Source organism: Schistocerca serialis, chromosome 1 (assembly GCF_023864345.2).
Source record: "Schistocerca serialis cubense isolate TAMUIC-IGC-003099 chromosome 1, iqSchSeri2.2, whole genome shotgun sequence".
Classification (NCBI taxonomy): domain Eukaryota; kingdom Metazoa; phylum Arthropoda; class Insecta; order Orthoptera; family Acrididae; genus Schistocerca; species Schistocerca serialis.
Genome location: NC_064638.1, coordinates 918,898,866 through 918,919,586, shown reverse-complemented (window position 1 = coordinate 918,919,586; position 20,721 = coordinate 918,898,866). Strand labels below are relative to the sequence as shown.

The 20,721-nt window shown below is 36.8% G+C and overlaps 1 protein-coding gene across 2 annotated transcripts in view; it reads right to left on the bottom strand.

Annotated features, from left to right (window-relative positions):
• The window catches only part of LOC126412337 (CUE domain-containing protein 1), a 222,038-nt gene that overhangs the window by 99,133 nt on the left and 102,184 nt on the right, over positions 1–20,721 (bottom strand). For both annotated transcript variants that reach the window (XM_050081892.1, XM_050081883.1), the window contains exon 6: positions 3,656–3,772. In XM_050081892.1, the coding sequence (XP_049937849.1) occupies positions 3,656–3,772 (117 nt within the window). The remainder of the gene's footprint in view (positions 1–3,655; positions 3,773–20,721) is intronic.

Genomic DNA, 20,721 nt, shown 5'->3' with positions numbered 1-20,721 from the left:
TAAGAAACACTCACCTATTGAAGGGAGGGTGGTGGGGTATAAAAGAAGAGTATTATTTGAGAATGGGAGCAGTGATTTGCAACGAACTTTATAAATAATTTCAAACATTTATGAAATTTTTTCTTTCTGACAACCCCTACAAAATGATGAAAGGAAAAATATTCACCAACAATATCCACATATGCCACTGAATGTACCTACAAAACTATATCATTGTAATACACACAGTGCAGGAGATAGTTTCATATACATTAAGCATAAGGCTAGGTGCAGTGTGGTATCAGTGTGGGAGCACAGCTATAAATAAATACATGGACAATGCCGATTGCAGCAGAGTTGGCATATGACACGGCTGCTTTCATAGGGGCCTGGCTTCTGATGGAGTAGCATAAGCGTGTGACAGGACTGGAGCAGAAATTGCTGGGTGGGTGGATTGAGCAGGACTAGCACCTGGATCTTCCACAGGAATATGATCCCTTTGGCAAGGGGTTGGGATTGGGACTTGCATAGGGATGGACTTGGATACTGTGGAGGTGGAATGGGCAATGGAACACCACTTTACACGTGGTGGGAAGGATCTTGAGGCAGGATGTCCGTCATTTCAGGGCAGGAGCAGATGATCAAAGCCCTGATGAAGGACGTGGCTCAGTTGTTCTAGTCGAACAAAGAGGGTGCTCCTTTATAGCTGGTTCTTGGAGGGGGGGAGGGGGGGGTGGGAGGATTGGCGTTGTGTGGAGATATGGCACAGGAAATCTGTCTGCAGGCTGGGTCTGGAGGCTGGTGACTGTCTGTGATGGGCTTTGTGAGACCCTCAGCATGCTAGGAAGGGAGCTCCTGTCACTGCTGATATGCTGAGCCCAGGTGACCAGGCTGTATGGGAAGATTTCTTGGGGTGGGACTAATAGCTTCCACACTGCACGAGACGGGAAAAATCTCAATTATAAAAAACAGCTTTAGGAATTAAAATCCATGGAGAAGAAATAAAAACTTTGAGGTTCGCCGATGACACTAATTCTGTCAGAGACAGCAGAGGATCTGGACGAGCAGTTGAATGGAATGGACAGTGTCTTGAAAGGAGGACATAAGATGAACACCAACAAAAGCAAAACGAGGATAATGGAATGTAGCCAAATTAAATTGGGTGATGCTGAGGGAATTGGATTAGGAAATGAGACTCTTACAGTAGTAAATGAGTTTTGCTATTTGAGGAGCAAAATAACTGATGATGGCCGAAGTAGAGAGGATATAAAATGTAGACTGGCAATGGCAAGGAAAGAGTTTCTGAAGAAGAGAGTATATATTTAAATGTCAGGAAGTCATTTCTGAAAGTATCTGTGTGGAGTGTAGCCATGTATGGAAGTGAAACATGGACAATAAATAGTTTATACAAGAACAGAATAGAAGCTTTTGAAATGTGGTGCTACAGAAAAATGCTGAAGATTAGATGGGTAGACCATATAACTAATGAGTTGGTATTGAAAAGAATTGGGGAGTAGAGAAATTTGTGGCACAACTTGACTAGAAGAAGGGATTGGTTGGTAGGACATGTTCTGAGGCATCAAGGGATAACCAATTTAGTATTGGATGGCAGCGTGGAGGGTAAAAATCGTAGAGGGAGATCATGAGATAAATACACTAAGCAGATTCAGAAGGATGTAGGTTATAGTAGGTACTGGGAGATGAAGAAGCTTGCACAGGATAGAGTAGCATGGAGAGTTGCATTAAACCAGTCTTTGGACTGAAGTCCACAACAACAACATGAGAACTTATTTGTAGTTGTTAGATGTCCATTACTAAAAAAGTTCAATAGCTGGTAGTATCATCTTCCAAAGAACAGCCTAGCCAGAGTGTAACAAGTTGTCAATAAGTATTCGATAATGTTGGTTTCATTGTCTCCACCATCACTGGCTAGAATACTTTTGGCAGCATGTGGCATATCAAGAGCATCATTCCAGTTTCAGCTCTACCAACATCTAAAGGCCTCCTAAGGCTTAAATCATCTCTCTCTGCAGCAGAAGGAGATAGCCTAGATGTTCTGGAACTGCTGACATTTCAACATAAGACAAACGATATTTTACAGCAGATTACTGTTCTAGACTTGAATGTGATCAGTTACATTCCAGTAGAAGTATTCACACCCACCTTCAAAGATATACTGTGAACATCTTGTAACTGGATCCACTCTGTGTAGTCTACTCTACAAGTGCCAGAAATTCCAGAATGGAAGAGATATCTGCAGGCCACCAGTAATGCAATTTACGGTGAGAGAAGTGCAAAAACTTACTGAAATGTGAGCAGCACTTGTGGTGAGTGAAGTTACCTTCCCCAGAAGTGAGTTGCCATACACGATGACTAAGAATTCATTTGTCCTCCAACCATATTGAACACTGTGTAGAGATTTACGTACTTTCAGTCCATATGCGTTACTTGAATTAGTATTATCAGTAGTTCATATCTATGTTACATGTAGTGTTAATGCACTTTGTGGAAAGTAAACACCCCTTGAGCATGGCGGGGTAATGCACACCTGTTATTCATAAGGCACACAGCAGAAGGACGGTATAACTTCGTTAAATACCCTGTTGTTGCTTTTCGTGAGGTAGTGGGCAATCACTTGCACACTCTTCAGTTTGCAGATCTATGAAGGAGAGAAGTGCATGATCACAATATCTGGTGACCTAACTCCCCTTATGCTTTACACTTCAAGCCCCCCCCCCCCCCCCCCCCCTCTCCTGCTCCACCCTATTACACCACCAGAACACAATTTACATCTTAATACGGTTATATTGCACTAAGAGCTGATACATATATTTAGTGTGTGTTCTTAACTCACATAATTAACAGTACGCAGCTGTGGTTTTTGAGCTATTCGAGAAAAATATAATAAAGTAACCTTTGCAAGGCCCCACACTTCACAGCCCAGCAGTGGGGATTTTTAGTATGTTATTCATGACATTTCCTCCTACTACCATATAAAAACTTGCAACCACATGATCCCCCCTTCCAATCTTCCTTCACTGACTGGACTATCTTCTATTCTGCGAGTTGTTACTTTACTCCTAAATTATTTACATTCTGCTAGAACTTTCAACATCAAAAATAAATATTTAAACAACACACAAATATTTGGAACATGAAAACCATTCACCACATTTCTAAAACTGTATCATGCTTGTGATCTGAGCAGTCAGATCGAAATATCATACAGAAGCATGACTTTCCAACACATGCTTTTCTATAAAATAAAAGTTGTAAAGGAAAAAATATTCCCTTTACACAATACTAACCTCCAATTTCACAAATATAAGGGAAAAATTTAAAACTATCAGAAGATATTGGTTCCCAGAACTAAAGTTTTGGCAGTCTCATGAGATTTTTGTCCAAGTTAAGTAAGATATTCAGAGACAAAATACATCCTTTCCTTACTTTAAAGCATAATATTCCCTAATACAGAACTGATGAGAGTAATAGCTAAATCCTCCTCTGTTGATACACTCCCAAAATATTGTTGGCAATCACAAATGGTCTGAAGAATTTCACTATGAGATATAAAATAACACTGAAAAAGTTATTTTGCAAAGATTTTCTTCCTGTCTGAAGTGACTACAAGTTTTCTCAAACATTACAATATATGATGATAAATTGCATTTCATACTTTTTCCCATGTTACGCAGACGTTCTCTGAATATGTCATCCTCATCATGTGCAGCAGACAATGGCTTTAAGGGATATGGTGCAAGTGTTTCTTCAGGAGGGCTCTCATCTGCTTGGTCTGGAACAAAAGCAAAGCATGCACATTAAATAGATATACGCAAGCCAAAACACAAACATCATCTTTAATTAAGACTTAGAGAAAAATATACACAAATGATTACAGGGGAAATAGAGTCCTATCTTTACACAGCTTTGGTAAATGAATGCACAAAGAAAATTTGTAATTCTTATGCTTACATTAAGGTTTCTATTGCAACATCAATGACGGTGAGGAATAATACTTCAAAAATATTCTACCATCTTCTCCATTAATATTTTGTACATTTTACATTTGGGCTACACAACTTGTCATATGATGCATATACTCTAATGAATGTGAATACATTACAGCAATGTCAGAACAATTTTACATAAAACCAAGTATCTCCAACTTTACCACCATTTTAATGATATGAAACGTATGTATAATCATGTCTCTCAGAAATAGGGTTCTTGGAATTTTAGAAGCAACCTTTATCATGATAAACTAACAGTTTATTTTATATCCAATAACATTATATTATCAGCTTATTTTGTAAGTTGTGGCTATAGTTTGTCTCACAAATAGACTCACAAACCTGTTGATAATATGTGGAACTCTTCTTCATTGCGTTTTCTATATTTGTCTGCTAATCCCAACTCACTACAGTGACCAGTTTCAGGATGGTGCATGTAGGACTGTGTACTGACATGACACTCCAAAAATGGTTGAATTTAAATGTTTCTTCATGTTGGAAGTGTAAAAAACATGTAGTGAAAGGAATGCAGTGTGTTAAGTACAATTTTGGGTTCGACAAAAACTGCACAAAAGTTTATCTGAAATGTTTCTGTGCAAAAACATATTTAATATGAAGCCAGAAATTTTAAAAATGAGGCTACAGCAGATTTTGTGGGAGAAATGCTACTATTCAATAGAAGAATTCATAGAGGATGAAATGATCACTTGAGCAAGAGGTAATTAAGTGTTACATTTTATTATATGTATGTATAAGAGAACTGAATTATTATTATTATGATGCTGTCTGTTAACATCAGCTGTTCTTTATATGTGGTGAAATTTTACCACAATTTGATGTGTCTCCTGTACCTGAAGCAAATAATTTAGATTATGTATGTTACAAGACACACAAACCACAATTCACAATGTATAAATGACGTTATTCAACAGTCATGCCACAGCTGTACAAGTGACGAAAATGTGCAACTACAGTCCACATTGAGTTCTAAAGGAGGAGGAGGAGGAGATTAGTGTTTAACGTCCCATCGACAACGAGGTCATTAGAGACGGAGCGCAAGCTCGGGTGAGGGAAGGATGGGGAAGGAAATCGGCTGTGCCCTTTCAAAGGAGCCATCCCGGCATTTGCCTGAAGTGATTTAGGGAAATCACGGAAAACCTAAATCAGGATGGCCAGAGACGGGATTGAACCGTCGTCCTCCCGAATGCGAGTCCAGTGTGCTAACTACTGCGCCACCTCGCTCGGTCTGAGTTCTAAAGCCAAAATCATTCGTGTCCTTCAAAGTGATACTAATGTTGTGAGTACAGGTCTGTAGTTGCTAAAGAAGGAAAACATTGAATTGAAGCATGAAAATCATTGTGCCTGAGAAAATCTTCAGTGATAGTTGAATGTAAACCAGCAAATATGGAGTGATACAAATGTCTGATTCAGAAACTATTCAGGTACCATTATGGAAGAAAAAGAAACTGAAGATACGAAGGCACAAAACAAATGTAAGTGGACCAGAGTAACACATGCTACAGAAAAAGAAGCATCATAGTAAGACAAAGCAAATAATTCATTATAGGTGACTGCTTGTTAAAACTTAGTTGTTCCTAAATCCGAAATTGACATTCAATCAGGAAATAGGAAGCACCAATTAATAAACATTTCAACAGTATTTTAAATTCAAGAGAAAGAGCAAAAGATAAGCATAAGAGGAATCCCAAAGGTATTTATACCCACAAGGGTACAAGTTCCCTTAGAGGCAGCAGCAAAGAGGAAATCATTAACCATCCAAGGAACGTAATTCGAACAGCAATAACCCTCTACACAATTCAAGGCTAATAATCAGTGACAGACATATACAGATAAATAAAAGGCAAAATTAAAGAACAATGCAATAAGTAAGGACTGCTATTTATTGAGCCCAAGTAATTTCTACATACAATGTGTGTCATAAAAGTTGGTTTACATCTAAATAGGTTACACGCAAAAATATTTAGTATGATGTTCACAGTACTTCCCAGTTTATAAAAAGTAAGGGAAACTGGTAAGTAGTGATAGGAGTGATAAAATATGTGTGGAAATAAGAAAGACAAAGCATGCCATTACCCAAAAAGACATATGCCAAAGTTTATAATTAGTGTGTCAGAGTAGAGCATTGTAAAATGGGTTAAATACTGATGCTTCGAATAACATAAGCTTTAAAACAAACAAACTGGTAATTATTCTGTCAAAGTGTGCAAATATTAGTTAGATGTCCAAATGAGCACTGGTTTACTGTGTACACAATTAAAATTTTAAACACAATTGGAAATTTCAAATGATATGTAGAAATAAGGCACTTGCCATCATATGTTAGAATTATTAAAATATATAGAAACCCAGGAAGATCAATAACAGAACTCTTCCTATCTAAGCTGTAAAATATGCTAAAAGATCTTTGTAGAAATAAAATAAAGAAATTGTAATAGCTGCTAATTGTAACATTGATACATTTGCTGCTAATGGTCTAGTAGTTAGCGTTGCTGCCTATTGATCATGGGGGCCTTGGCTCAACTCCTGGCCAAGTCCGAGATTTTCTTCGCTTGGCGACACAATGTGTGTGTGTGTGTGTGTGTGTGTGTGTGTGTGTGTGTGTGTGTGTGCATTACTCAATCCACAAGTTACCAAACAACACCAGGGGAGATCTCCCGGTCAGTAATGCTGTACCATTATTTCATTTAACACTGATATCACAAGTGGAAGCTATCATGCTTGAAGATTCACTAGTAAAGACATGTGGTTTCAAATTGAATTTCTTTGAATCTATGAAAAAACAGCCAGTCATTAACATGTACCAACAATGTTTTAACTTCAGAATGAATTTTCACTCAGCAGCACAATGTGCACTGAACTGAAACTTGCTGGTGGATAAAACTGTGAGCCAGACCTGCAATTGAACTTCGGACCTTTGCACTCCACAGGCAAATGCTCTATTGACTTAGCTATCCATGCACAACTCACAATCCACCCTGAAACCTTTACCTCAGATATAGTACTGGTGGAAATAAAACTTTGTGGGTGAGTCCTGAGTCATGCTTAGACAGCTCAGTCATAGAACACTTGCATGCGAAGACAAAGGTACCAAGTTAAAGTCAGAGTTCAACACACAGTTTTAATCTGCCAGGAAGTTCCAATATTTTAACTAAATATGTATAAGAAGATGAGAGTAAATTTTGAGTAGATTTAGGCACCTTGGATCATTGATTATTGCTCATTGAGCCGCCACAGATAGAAACACTTGAGGTGTATGAAAGTCCTTATGAGAAGGAATTTTGGCAAAGAAATTCTTCATGTTTAGTAATATGCAAAAGGAGAGAAAATGGTCTTGTGATCACTTTCCCTCAAGTAACACAATTCTGAAAAGATCTAAATAGTTTTCTACAGAACAGTCCAAGATGGCCGCCGAGTAAGTGACGCCAGAAACCATTTCCAGAAAGTTAAGTGATTTAGACAGGAATATAATTTAGTTTAACGCCGACAACAAATTAAATACGTGCATTAGTGTATCGTTTAGTCTTGCCATTAAAGGTTTGACTTTTCTTTGCGTATTTTTTTTAGAAAACACGAAAAGATCGTAACTTCGCGAAGTCGCGCTTATGCTTAAATTTTGTAAACGTGTTTGTTTCTTGTTTCACGGTAATTTAACTAGTTTCTCGGTAACAAATAAGTAAACTACCGTAAATAGCGTATAACTTCATTGTTTTTATACAGATTTCAGAAAAACAGCGTAACTTTATATCAGAAACTTGCCTATATACATTTGTTTTATAGGCCTAATTCTCGTAACGTTTTTGGAGAATCAAAGTTAAAGTATCTCGTTTAATTGTCCTTTTTTTCATTCCATCAAGTGAAATATATAATAAATAGCGTATACCTTCATTGTTTTAATACAGATCTCAGAAAAACAGCGGAATTTTAAATCAGAAACTTGCTTATATACATTCGTGAATAGGCTTAATTCTTGTAACGTGTTTTTTGATTTTCGGTAATTTAACTGATTTATTCTAGCTAAAGTATTATTTTTGCCATGAGTGAGAAGTGCCTGACATGCCGTAGAATTGTTAGTTCCGGGGTTTGGTGTGATGGATGCAGTAGTTTTTTTCACTGGGGGGACTGCAGTGGCGTGGGTGTTGGGAAAGTGGATCAGGCTCATCAGTGGTTATGTAGGATTTGCAGCAGAGATAGGAAGATAGTGGAACAGGAGGGGAAAATTGCTGCCCTTCAGGCTGAGCTAGATCAGGCTAGGGAAGATCTGGACAGGTTAAGGAGGGAGAAGGGCAAAGAGAGGTGGGAAGTGGCAACAGGTAGCAGAAGGAACAGGCCTAGAACTAAGTCTGACAGTTTTGTGGTGAATGTCAAAAATAAGTTTGACCTGTTGCTTCAGTTAGAAACTGATGAGCCTCAAGCAGAGGTAGGTGTAGACAGGACACAACAAACTTTCAATAGGAAATTGAAAAAGAATGTAGGAAAGTCATTGAAAAGGAAGAAAGTTTTGTTGTTAGGCAGTTCTCATGCCAGAGGTGTAGGCCAACTTCTGCAGGAGGAATTAGGACCAGAATACCAGGTCACAAATTTTTTCAAACCAAGTGCTAGTCTGGATCAGGTGACAGAGGATTTAGGTTCACTCTGTAAAGGATTTACCAGGGAAGACACCGTGGTTATTGTGGGAGGGCCAGGGAACAGCATCGACAGAGATCCTGGGTACAGTATAGAGTGTGACCTGGTAAAGATTGCGTCGGCATCGAGACACACCAATGTTGAATTTGTATCTGTCCTGAGACGCCATGACCGGCCTCATTTGAACTCTTCTGTTAGGAGAGTTAATTTGGAGTTGGAACGGCTGCTTGGGTCAGGTGCGGGGGCTCATATTGGTGTGGTTCCTGTGGATGATCTCAGTAGGTGGGACTATACCAGGCACGGCCTACATCTCAACAGGAAAGGGAAGGGGAAACTGGCTGGGGTAATAGCAGGAAATTTAAGGGGGGGAGGCACTGCCATGAATGGTAAAATACCAGTGGTTACAGGTGTTGGAGCAGCACCTTTTTTAGGATAGGTAAGACAGAAAGATGTCAAGTTCTACGAGAGGTCAGGATTGAAACAAATCTTCAGTTTAGGAAAGAAATTAAACAGCACAATTCTAGTACATTGGATCACCAATCACAGCTATCAATTATAAATTTTCACCAATCACCAGAAATTTTATCTCCACCAAGTTGTATCTCAGTCCTAGGTAACTGCATTGATGAATTAAAGTCACCCAACCCAGTTGACATAATCTGCCTCTCTGAACACCGTGTGACCACTGGTATAGGAACTAGGCCTAAGCACAATGAGAAACTCAGACAGGAGAGTACTGCAAATGTTAGAATAAGGAAAGGTTCTCAGAAAAGTATAATTAAAAATAATGTAAGTATATTTCATCAAAATATTGGGAGTTTAAAGAATAAAGTAGATGAGCTTCTGGTTTGTTTAGAAGATTTAGAAGCTGAGAATGAAATAGATGCACTATGCCTGTCTGAGCATCACATTGTTACTGATATGGATAAGGTAAATGTAAGTGGATATAAGCTCTCTGCACATGTAATGAGAGAAAATATGGAGAAAGGAGGAGTTGCCATATATGTCAAAAGTTATCATTGCGCAAAAAGTATAGAAACAAAAAAGTTTTGTGTAGAGAAACATATAGAAGCATGTGCCTGTGAGCTTAAATTAAATAAAGGCACATTTATAATTGTAACTGTATATAGGTCCCCATCAGGAAATTTTCATCTATTTCTGAAAAATTTGGACTCCTTGTTGTGCTATCTGTCAGACAGGGGGAAGTGAATTATTATTTGTGGGGACTTCAATGTAGATTCTCTGAAAGAGGGTAATAGGAAAAATGACCTTGAAGTATTACTCGGTTCTTTCAATTTGACACCCGTTATTGATTTTCCTACTCGGGTGGTAAAGGATAGCAGCTCACTGATAGATAACTTCTTTATAGACCAAGATAAGTTTAACCAGATATATGCTCAGCCTGTTGAGAATGGTCTTTCTGATCATGGTGCACAGCTAGTTACAATATATGACATAGCTCCATTCATCAATACTAAACAGTCCTCCAAAGTAGTACGTTCAGTCAACGATTTAACAATTGCAAATTTCAGGGAAAGCCTACAGCAGATAGACTGGGATGAGGTGTACCATGAACCTGATGCCAATTTAAAATATAATTTATTTCATGACATTTTTGTAAATGCATTTGAAAACTGCTTCCCCAAGAAAATAGTTAAATATATTCGTAAGAAACCTTGTAACAAACCATGGCTTACTAAGGGTATAAAAATATCTTGTAACCGGAAAAGGGAAATGTATCTGACAGCAAGAAAGAGTAGTGACCCGGAAACTATCAAAAATTATAAAAACTACTGTGTTATATTAAGAAAAGTTATTAAAAAATCCAGGAGTATGTGTATCATGTCTGAAATCAGCAACTCTGATAATAAAATTAAAACAATTTGGAATATTATTAAAAGAGAAACAGGTCAACCAAGAGCAGAGGAAGACAGTATTACCATCAAATTGAATGAAAACTTTACGAACAAAAAGTCAGAAGTTGAAAATATTTTTAATAATCATTTTCTAAATGTTGTGGATATAGTAGGATCCAGGTGTTCATTAGAAGATGCTAGGCTGTTAATGGAAGAGGACATACCTATGCAATTTGATACAATTGAAATCTCACCCACTTCTCCCTCTGGAATTAGGAAAATAATAAACTTGCTTAAAAGCAAAAACTCACATGGAATTGATGGCATTTCCAGCAAAATACTAAAAGCTTGTTCTCAACAGATAAGTAAGATTCTCAGCCACCTGTGTAATAGCTCTCTGGAACAGGGCATTTTCCCTGATAGACTGAAATATGCTATTGTTATACCTTTGCATAAAAAGGGGGATAGATCTGATGTCAACAATTACCGTCCAATCTCCCTTCTAACAGCTTTATCCAAAATTTTTGAGAAAGTAATGTATTCAAGAGTAGCTTCACATATCTGTAAAAATGAAGTACTAACAAAATGTCAGTTTGGTTTCCAGAAAGGTTTTTCAACAGAAAATGCCATATATGCTTTCACCAGTCAAATTTTGAATGATCTGAATAACCGAACACCACCCATTGGGATTTTTTGTGATCTCTCAAAGGCTTTTGATTGTGTAAATCATGAAATTCTGCTAGACAAGCTCAAGTATTGCGGCATGAGTGGGACAGTGCACAAATGGTTTAATTCGTACCTAACTGGAAGAGTGCAGAAAGTTGAAATAAGTAGTTCTCGTAACATGCAAAGATCAGCACATTCCTCAAACTGGGGAACTATCAAGAATGGGGTTCCACAAGGGTCAGTCTTGGGTCCTTTGTTGTTCTTATTATATATTAATGACTTGCCATTCTATATTCATGAAGAGGCAAAGTTAGTTCTCTTTGCTGATGATACAAGTATAGTAATCACGCCTGACAAACAAGAATTAACTGATGAAATTGTCAATACTGTCTTTCAGAAAATTACTAAGTGGTTCCTTGTAAACGGACTCTCACTGAATTTTGATAAGACACAGTACATACAGTTCCGTACAGTGAATGGTATGACGCCATTAATAAATATAGACCTTAATCAGAAGCATATAGCTAAGGTAGAATATTCCAAATTTTTAGGTGTGTCCATTGATGAGAGATTAAATTGGAAGAAACACATTGATGATCTGCTGAAACGTTTGAGTTCAGCTACTTATGCAATAAGGGTCATTGCAAATTTTGGTGATAAACATCTTAGTAAATTAGCTTACTACGCCTATTTTCACTCATTGCTTTCATATGGCATCATATTTTGGGGTAATTCATCACTGAGGAATAAAGTATTTATTGCACAAAAGCGTGTAATCAGAATAATAGCTGGAGTCCACCCAAGATCATCCTGCAGACATTTATTCAAGGATCTAGGGATATTCACAGTAGCTTCTCAGTATATATATTCTCTTATGAAATTTGTTATTAACAACCAAACCCAATTCAAAAGTAATAGCAGTGTGCATAACTACAATACTAGGAGAAAGGATGATCTTCACTATTCAAGATTAAATCTAACTTTGGCACAGAAAGGGGTGAATTATACTGGCACTAAAGTCTTTGATCACTTACCAAATAGTATCAAAAGTCTGACAGATAACCAACAAGTATTTAAGAAGAAATTAAAAGAATTTCTGAATGACAACTCCTTCTACTCCATAGAGGAATTTCTAGATATAAATTAAGGAAAAAAAAGAAAAAAATATTTAAAAAAATAAAAAAATTAAAAAAAAAATAAAGTTGTTATATTAACTTAAGTATGTTGTTAAATTAACCTAATTATGTCATGTATTGGAAAATTTGACTCGTTCCACATCATTACGAAATATCGTATTCATGATCCATGGAACTAGTATTAATCTAATCTAATCTAATCTAATCTAATCTAATCATCTGTGCCTACATCTACATCTATATCTACAAGGATATTCTTCAAATCACACTTAAGTGCCTGACAGAGGATCCACTGAACCACTTCCACAATAGTTCTCCATTTTTCCAATCTTGAACAGTGTGTGGAAAAAACAAACACCTATATCTTTCCTTGCAAACTCCGATTTCCCTTATTTTATGGAGATGATGATCTCTCCTTACGTAGGTCAGCATCAATAAAATATTTTTGCATTTGGAGGGGAAAGTTGGTGATTAAAATTTCATGATAAGATTCCACAACAACGAAAAACTCCTTTGTTTTAATTATTTCCACCCCAAATCCTATATCATGTCAGTGACACACTCTACACTATTTCCTGATAACACAAAACATGATTCTCTCCTTTGAATTTTCTCGATTTACTCCATTAATCCTATCTGATAAGGATTCCAGTCTGTGCAGCAGTACTCCAAAAGAGGACGGTCTAACATAGTGTAGACAGTCTCTTCAGTAGATCTGTTACATTTTCTAAGTGTTTTGTCAATAAAAATGAGTCTTCGCTTTTCCTTCCCACAACATTTTCTGTGTGTTCTTTCCAATTTAAGTTGTTTGTAATTGTAATTCCTAGGTATTTAGTTGAATTTACAGCCTTTTAATTTGACTGACTTATCATGTAACCTTTTAGCACTTATGTGGATGACCTCAAACTTTTCATTATTTACGGTCAATTGCCAATTATTGCACAATACAGATATCTTCTCTAAATTGTTTTGTAATTAGTTTTGCTCTTCTGATGCCTGTACTAGACAATAAACAACAGCATCATCTGCAAACAACCTAAGATGGCAGCTAAGACTGTTTCCTAAACCGTTTATATAGACAAGGAACAGCAGAAGGCCTACAAAACTACCTTGGGGAATGTCACTTCTGTTTTACTCAATGACTTTCCATCACTTAATACAAACTGTGACCTCTCCGACAGGATATCATGAATCCAGTCACATAACTGAGACAATATTCCATAGCACACAATTTCACTAAAATCCGCTTGTGTGCTACAGTGTCAAAAGCCTTCCAAAAAATCTAGAAATACAGAATCAATCTGAAATCCTTTGTCAATAGCAATCAACATTTCGTGTGAGTAAAGAGCTAGATGTGTTTCTCGAGAATGATGTTTTCTAAATCCATATTGACAGTGTATCAATAGACTATTCTCTTCGAGGTAACTCATAATGTTTGACCACAACATATGTTCCAAAATCCTGTTTATGATATGGTCCTGTAATTTAATGGATTACTCCTACTACCTTTCTTGAATATTGGTGTGACCTATGTCTTGAATGAAAGATTTCCACCAAGAGTTGAAGCAATTAAGTGACAAATAAATTAAAGTGGATCACCTAGGACATAAAAATTTCCACTGTAAGGAAAAATCAGCTGCAAAGATAACTGAAATGTAATACGAATACTGATTTAACTGAACATGTTATACTTTACACAATTACATTCAAAAAGAGTTGTCAAGGCACCAAGGCAAACAACATGATAATTTTCAACTATTAATGTAAGGTTGTCTGGTTTTTCATTAAATATGAATTAGCTGTTAAAGTCTGTAACCAAAAAATTTTGGAAATTAACCCTCAAGGAAATAATACTATCAAGTCCAACTCAAATACCCAGGTGTTTCAATGATTTCATTGTAAATGTATAAAGGGCAGCCAAATGAAAACAAGACAGATGGGAAAAAGTAAGTATTGCTCCTTATTTCAAATATAATCACCAATGTTAATACATTTGTCCCATTGTGAGACAAAACGGCCAACACTTTCATGGAAAAATGCTTGCAGTTGTCTACAGAACCATAATTGTACCCAGGCGAACACCTCTTTGTCTGAAACAAATTCCCGGCCACAAATGTCTTTCTTCGGAGCTACAGAAGTATGACAAATGCATGGAGAGAGATCGGGACCATATGAAGGCTGTGTAAGGGCTTCCCAGAGAAACTTCTCCAGTAGTCAAAACAACCTTGGCAACATCTTCATCTTATATTCTCTTTCCAAGACACTGTCCATTCCATTTGTCTACTCTACTAAATTCTTTGCTGTCCCTGATAGAATTACAAAGTAATCAGCAAACTTTCAAAGCCTTTATTCCTTGTACCTGAACTTTAAATCCTTCAAATATTCTGTTCCATGAGTATGTTAATGATTTATGATTAAAGATCAGGTCCCCATCAGTTCTGTTTGTTCTGCATTAGTTGAAACTGAGGATGAGGAAACAATATGTGTGAACCACTGATCGATATCCTCAGCACCTTAGAAACTTGGTTTCCGCTAAATGGGTTGAATCCAAACATATCTAAGACCGAACTGATGAAATTCAAACTGTCAAAATGTGAGTAGAGCAAGATTATTCCAAACAAACAAGATATAGAAGAAATCATTTCAGTCAAAGTTTTAAGATTAAATTTGATAAGAACTGCAGTTGGGGTGGGAGCACACATCAATAAATTAGCTAACATACTGAGCCGCTCTGCATTTGCATTGTAAATATTATCAACTGCAACTGACATGGACACACGAAAAGTAGTGTAATATTCAAGTTCCTTTGAAACTATTATCAGATATGGTATTTTCTGGAGGAGAAACTAGGCTAACATAGTGCAGGTTCTAAAAGGCACAGAAAACAATTGTTCAGAATATGTGCGCTGCATTTCATAAAGAACCTTGTACTCTATTAGTTAGAAAACTCAAACATTAGCTCTCCCATCTCCGCATATTCATAAGACTAGCATCTACTTGCATACAAACAGGAATTATTTGAGGGAAACCATTTTGTTCAAACACGTGACACAAGAAAGAAAGAATACATTGAGCTTCGTACCCACAGTCTCAACTTGTATTCCCCAACACTTCAATACACAGGAATGAAAATTTATAATAAATTAACAGAGAACAAGTTAATGCCAATGAACTTTGGCCCACTGAAACGAAAGATGTATGATGTATGAGGCACTGATACTAAAATGCTATTACTCAATGGATGAATTCATGAGGATGAACTGGTAATGTGAGCTGGATACAACATATACACACTTTTCCTCATTGTGTAAGAGAATTTTTCAGTAGTTTAGTAAACGGTTTCATTTTTTATGTGAACTACTTTGTTATTGTTGAATATGGGGCCAAGGGTTTTTCTTGGTATCTTCCTTTCTTTGAGCTCCAGCCCTTCAACTAAGCCATGCTTGGTGATGGACAATGTTTCAGCTGCATACAGGGCTTCCAGTTTGGTTACTTTATTGTAATGTCTTATTTTTGCATTCCCTGAGAGGAACTTTTTGGTATGTGAGATTTGTTCAAAAAATTCCAGAACTTTGGACACAAAATTTTTCTGTGCTTACCTTTTACTTATTGTGCATGGTTTCCTTAAAATACTCTTCTCCACAACTGATGCACAACTCCCGTTTCCTCTTCTGGAAGCATTCTTGGTATGCCCCTTGCTAGGGCATCTTTTACCATATCTATCATTGCAAATCTTCATCCTTTCAACATGGTTTTCAACTTTGGAAATAAAAAACGTTTGCAGGGGTCAGGTCTAAAAAATTTGGCGGATGAGACAGCACAGTGATTTTGTTTTTTGTGAAATCCTCATGCATCAAGAGGGATGAATGTGTGTGTTCATTATCTTGATGCAAGGGCATGAATTGTCTCGCCACATTTCAGGTCATTTCCTTCTCACAGGATTTCATTACATGAGCCAACTGAAATGTTACACTCTTCTACAATCTCCTGGACATTCAGTCTTCGATTGGCACACACAATTTCATTGACATTCCTGACATGAGCATCGTTGGCAGACTTCGAAAGGCATCCAGAATGAGGGTTGCTATTTTTAAACTGTGTGAACCATTTGTATCGAGTATGGCTTAAGCATTCATCATTGTAGGCGTCCTGCATCATTTGGTGTCTCTCCCAACTGATCCAGTCTCCAAGATATTTGAATTCTTTGATGATCTCTCTCTCTCTCTCTCTCTCTCTCTTTCTCCCACCTTAAAACATTCTGGTGGGTTTTTTATGTTTGTAATTATCTTGGTCTTTTCAAAGGAGATCTCGAAACCTATTTTTTCGGCCTTTTTTTTAAAGTTCAAGGGTTTGTTCTTTGGCTTCTTTTAGGTCTTGGCTATAAGGGCTATATCATCTGCAAATTCTAGACAATTGACTTTGATGCCTTTGTTTCTTGTGCCTAGTCAGATTCAACTATGGATCTTCATATTCCACTCTCTGACTAATTTTTCTAGGTCACAGTTAAATAGCAGTGAAGAGAGTCCACCTCCTTGGTGTACACCAGTTTCTAATTCAAATGGGTTGGAGAGTTCTCCCATGAATTTGACATTGGAGTATGTGTTAGTAAGGGTTTCTCTGATTAGGTTCGTGGTTTTGTTGTCTAGATTTAATACTTTTAGTATGGATATGAGGGATTCCCAGTCTATTGAGTTGTACGCTTTCTTAAAGCCAATGAAAGTGGATAACACATGATTTTGCTCTTCATTTTTGATAGGTCATGAGGTTTTTGGGGTTAGGGATTTGTTCTGGGAAGGATCTTCTTTTCTGAAACCTACTTGGTATTCTCCAAGTTGATGGTCTAATTGGGGCTCTGCTCTGTTTAGTAGGACTTTAAAGAATACTGTATCTTGAATGTTATGTCTAGGGGCAAGATTGCTCTGTAGTTGTTGGTATCTGTATTGGACCCTTTCTCATGAAGTGGGTGGATGAGAGCCATCTTCCACTCATCTGGAATTCTTTCATTTATCCAGATTTCTTCAAAGATGTTTTGGAGAGAGTCTATGGCATTTTATTGATTTTTTCCAAGGTTCAGTTGTGATTTGGTTTTCTCCCAAGGCTTTACAGTTTTTGAGATTTGAAATGACTGACTGTAGTTCCTTGGTGGAAAGTGGCTCAGAGTTAGGGCTGGTTATTGCTGAGGCCTTAAAGTCAATTTTTCTGTGGGCTCTTCACAGTTGAGAAGGTTTCTGAAATACTCTATCAATATTTTGGAATTATACCTGTTGTTGACAGAATATTCCTGTTTTTGTCTTGGAGCTGTAGGGTCAGTGTGCTGTATTTGGCTATTATTCATTTAAAGGTCTTACAAAAATTCCTTGTGTTGATTTTGATAAAGTTTTAATTGATCTGAAAGAGGAGTTGGTCTTCTTGGCTTTTTCTATTCTTTTGATATTTTTGCTCACTAATTTTCTTATTTTTAAGAAGTTTTGTCTGTTATGTCCATTTTTCTGTGATTTTCGCTGTTTCCAGACTCTTCTTCTCAGTTCAAGGAGTTGGTCACATTCTTCTGTTCACCAGGCAAGTTTTTCAGCTTTGGTTATGGGAGTTAATTGTTCTGCTTTACTTGCTAGTTTTGGTTTTGAATATCTTCAGTTCTCAGGGGAAACTACTTGGAGTTATTATCTTATTTGGATCATATTTTCTTTTTTTGGCGTTGTTGGTTCTGTTTTTCCTTTTGGGGATGACTTTGAGTTTTGTTTTAGAAAAGTAGTGGTCAGAATCTAAGTTGGCTCCTCTGAGGACTTTGCCTTTTGTGTTTCTGTATGGAACTTCAATTTGATTGTCATGTGATCGAGTTGGAATTTACCAAGGTATTGGTTTGGTGAAACCCGCATTCTCTGTTTTTGAGGTAGCTTTTTAAAGGCTGTGGATTTCAGGATCATATTGTGTGCTTAGCATTATTCCATCAGTATCCAAAATTTCTTTCTGTATTTCTTCTCCTTTCCTAGCCAGACAGTGAAGTCCTCCCATAAATAGGACATTGTCTTTTTCTGGAATTTTAGTATTATATTATTATTTACAAGTGTAAAAATTATTGTAACTGTACTTACATTTCTGACATGTCTACTGCATGCAAACCTAGTGAATTGAAAATGTACATTATGAAATGAATAAATCACAGTTTACAAACTAGACATTCCACTCCTCTGAAATCACTCTACCCATCATTTTTACACCAATGTCTTTATAAGATCTCATCAGCTACAAGACATCAATTCAGCAGCTCTCAACAAAGTTTGGTTTGAATGTATATCTGACTGAGTGCAGAACAGTGCAAGACAGCTGACCATAATTCAAATCATTTCAATATAACACAAAAATATGTCTTAGAATAGAAAAGTACTTCACAGTCCGGAATAATTCTTAGAGGAAGGGATCAAGTCCTTGATGAAATGTCACTGCAAAAATAAAATAAATTACAAATGTTCTCTATTCAAGACATCTTGTACATGGTTCTTTGTGAAGAAGAAGTGTAATAGTGACAAAGACTGCAAGTATTTAATATGGCTGCTGCTTTCATTAATGTGGTATGATTGAAACACTTCACTAATCATTCACAACTGAGAGAGTGCATACATTTAAAATAACACTATACATAACAATCTGATTATCTTGTGTTGTCCGAGAGGTTAGGTGGAGGTGCAGATTTCTTAATACAAGCATTTAAAGTTTTACAAGTTTGAGTTTTTCATGTCTTGAACAGTACTAGCACATTTAAAGCATCTATGCTCCATACGAATTTCAGAGGTATTTCATAAAATCATGGGGTGTAAAATTACATCCAGTTTTTTGTGTTATCTACAGAGATCATGTTTTTGTCAGAATGCCTTTTTAAATGTGTTAAATCTACCTTTGGTTTTGATGTGAGTCTGTACAATTTACATCCTCGTGATTGAAATGCCACAGTTTTATTTTGCCTATTCCAGCCCTTTGTTTTTTAATATAAATGCCCAACTGTCACAATAACTGCCTTTTCTTACCATTTTGATTGTTATTTATTTCTTTAATATTACAAACAACAATGAGTGTTGAGGTGAAACAACAGTAGGTAAAGGCTTTAATTATCACCTGTGTTTACTTGGCTTCCTATCAGATTGTACCTCCAAAAACAACAGTGAGTGCTTGAGTTTCACTATTGTTCTAAATTTATATTTCTTTCAGTTTCCACTGTGACACTGTCATGCAAAACAGTTATGAACAAGACAAAATTCAGTGCTCCTTTATGCAGTAAATTGCAAAACTACATTAATGCTTTCAGAGCTAACATATTTTCTGCTAATAGTAAAATACTTTCATGCAAAATACGTGAGCAGTCAGTGGACTATGAATAAAAATATTTCTTAACACATCAGTACAACCTAACACAAAAATTTACTCAATTCACTTTCCAAGAGTGCTGAGAAAAAGATTTTTTTTGCTTCCAATGACAATTGTAACATCGAGTTGAAAATCCCAATTTGCATTTGAGTTATATAAAGCTTTTACAGATGTTGGAATCCTCTGTGGAAACTACAGAAATCTATATTAACAGAGTTTCTGGAGAAGTATGTGGGCAAATTTACATCCAGCCAGTCAAGTTTGCAAATATGTTACAATGAATGTTATGCTGAAGTAATGAAAATCATTAGGAATGAAGTAAAAAATTAAAAGATCTAGATTTCAATTGATAAGTCAACTGACCCTATGGATTGTTTTACTACCAATGTAATAGTCTGACCATTAGATCCATCAGAAGGTGAATCAATAAAAGCACTCCAGCATACAACAGTGTGTCTGGAAAAAGTTAATAACTCAACTACCGCACTGATATCTACCATTTCATTGCAGTTACTCTGGCTCGAAGAAATTCAATACAAAACCATAGCACAAAGAAGGGCAGCTCATTTTGTATTATAGCAAATAGGGGAGATAGTGCCACAGACATCATACGAGGTGTGGCTAGAAAAAAACTGGACTGATGCTGGAAAAAACATTTATTTACAATTATTTACAATTTCATGTTATCTCCTTCAATGTACTCTCCTCCTCGGTCTCTACACCGCTCCATACGAATTTTCCACTGTTCATAGCAATGCTGCAGATCATTTTCGGTAAGTCCATACATTACTTCCGTCGCTTTTTCTTTTACTGCTTCAACAGTCTCAAATCTAGTTCCTTTCAAAGCTGACTTGACTTTAGGGAAAAGAAAAAAGTCACAGGGGGCCAAATCAGGTGAATAGGGTGGATGATCTAAGATGGGAATGTTGTGTTTTGCCAAAAACGTCTTCACTGACAACGCACTGTGAGCTGGGGCATTGTCTTGGTGAAGGATCCATGACTTTTTTCTCCACAAATCGTTCCGTTTTCTCCGTACTCACTCACGTAGGGTAGCCAGGGCGCTAATGTAGT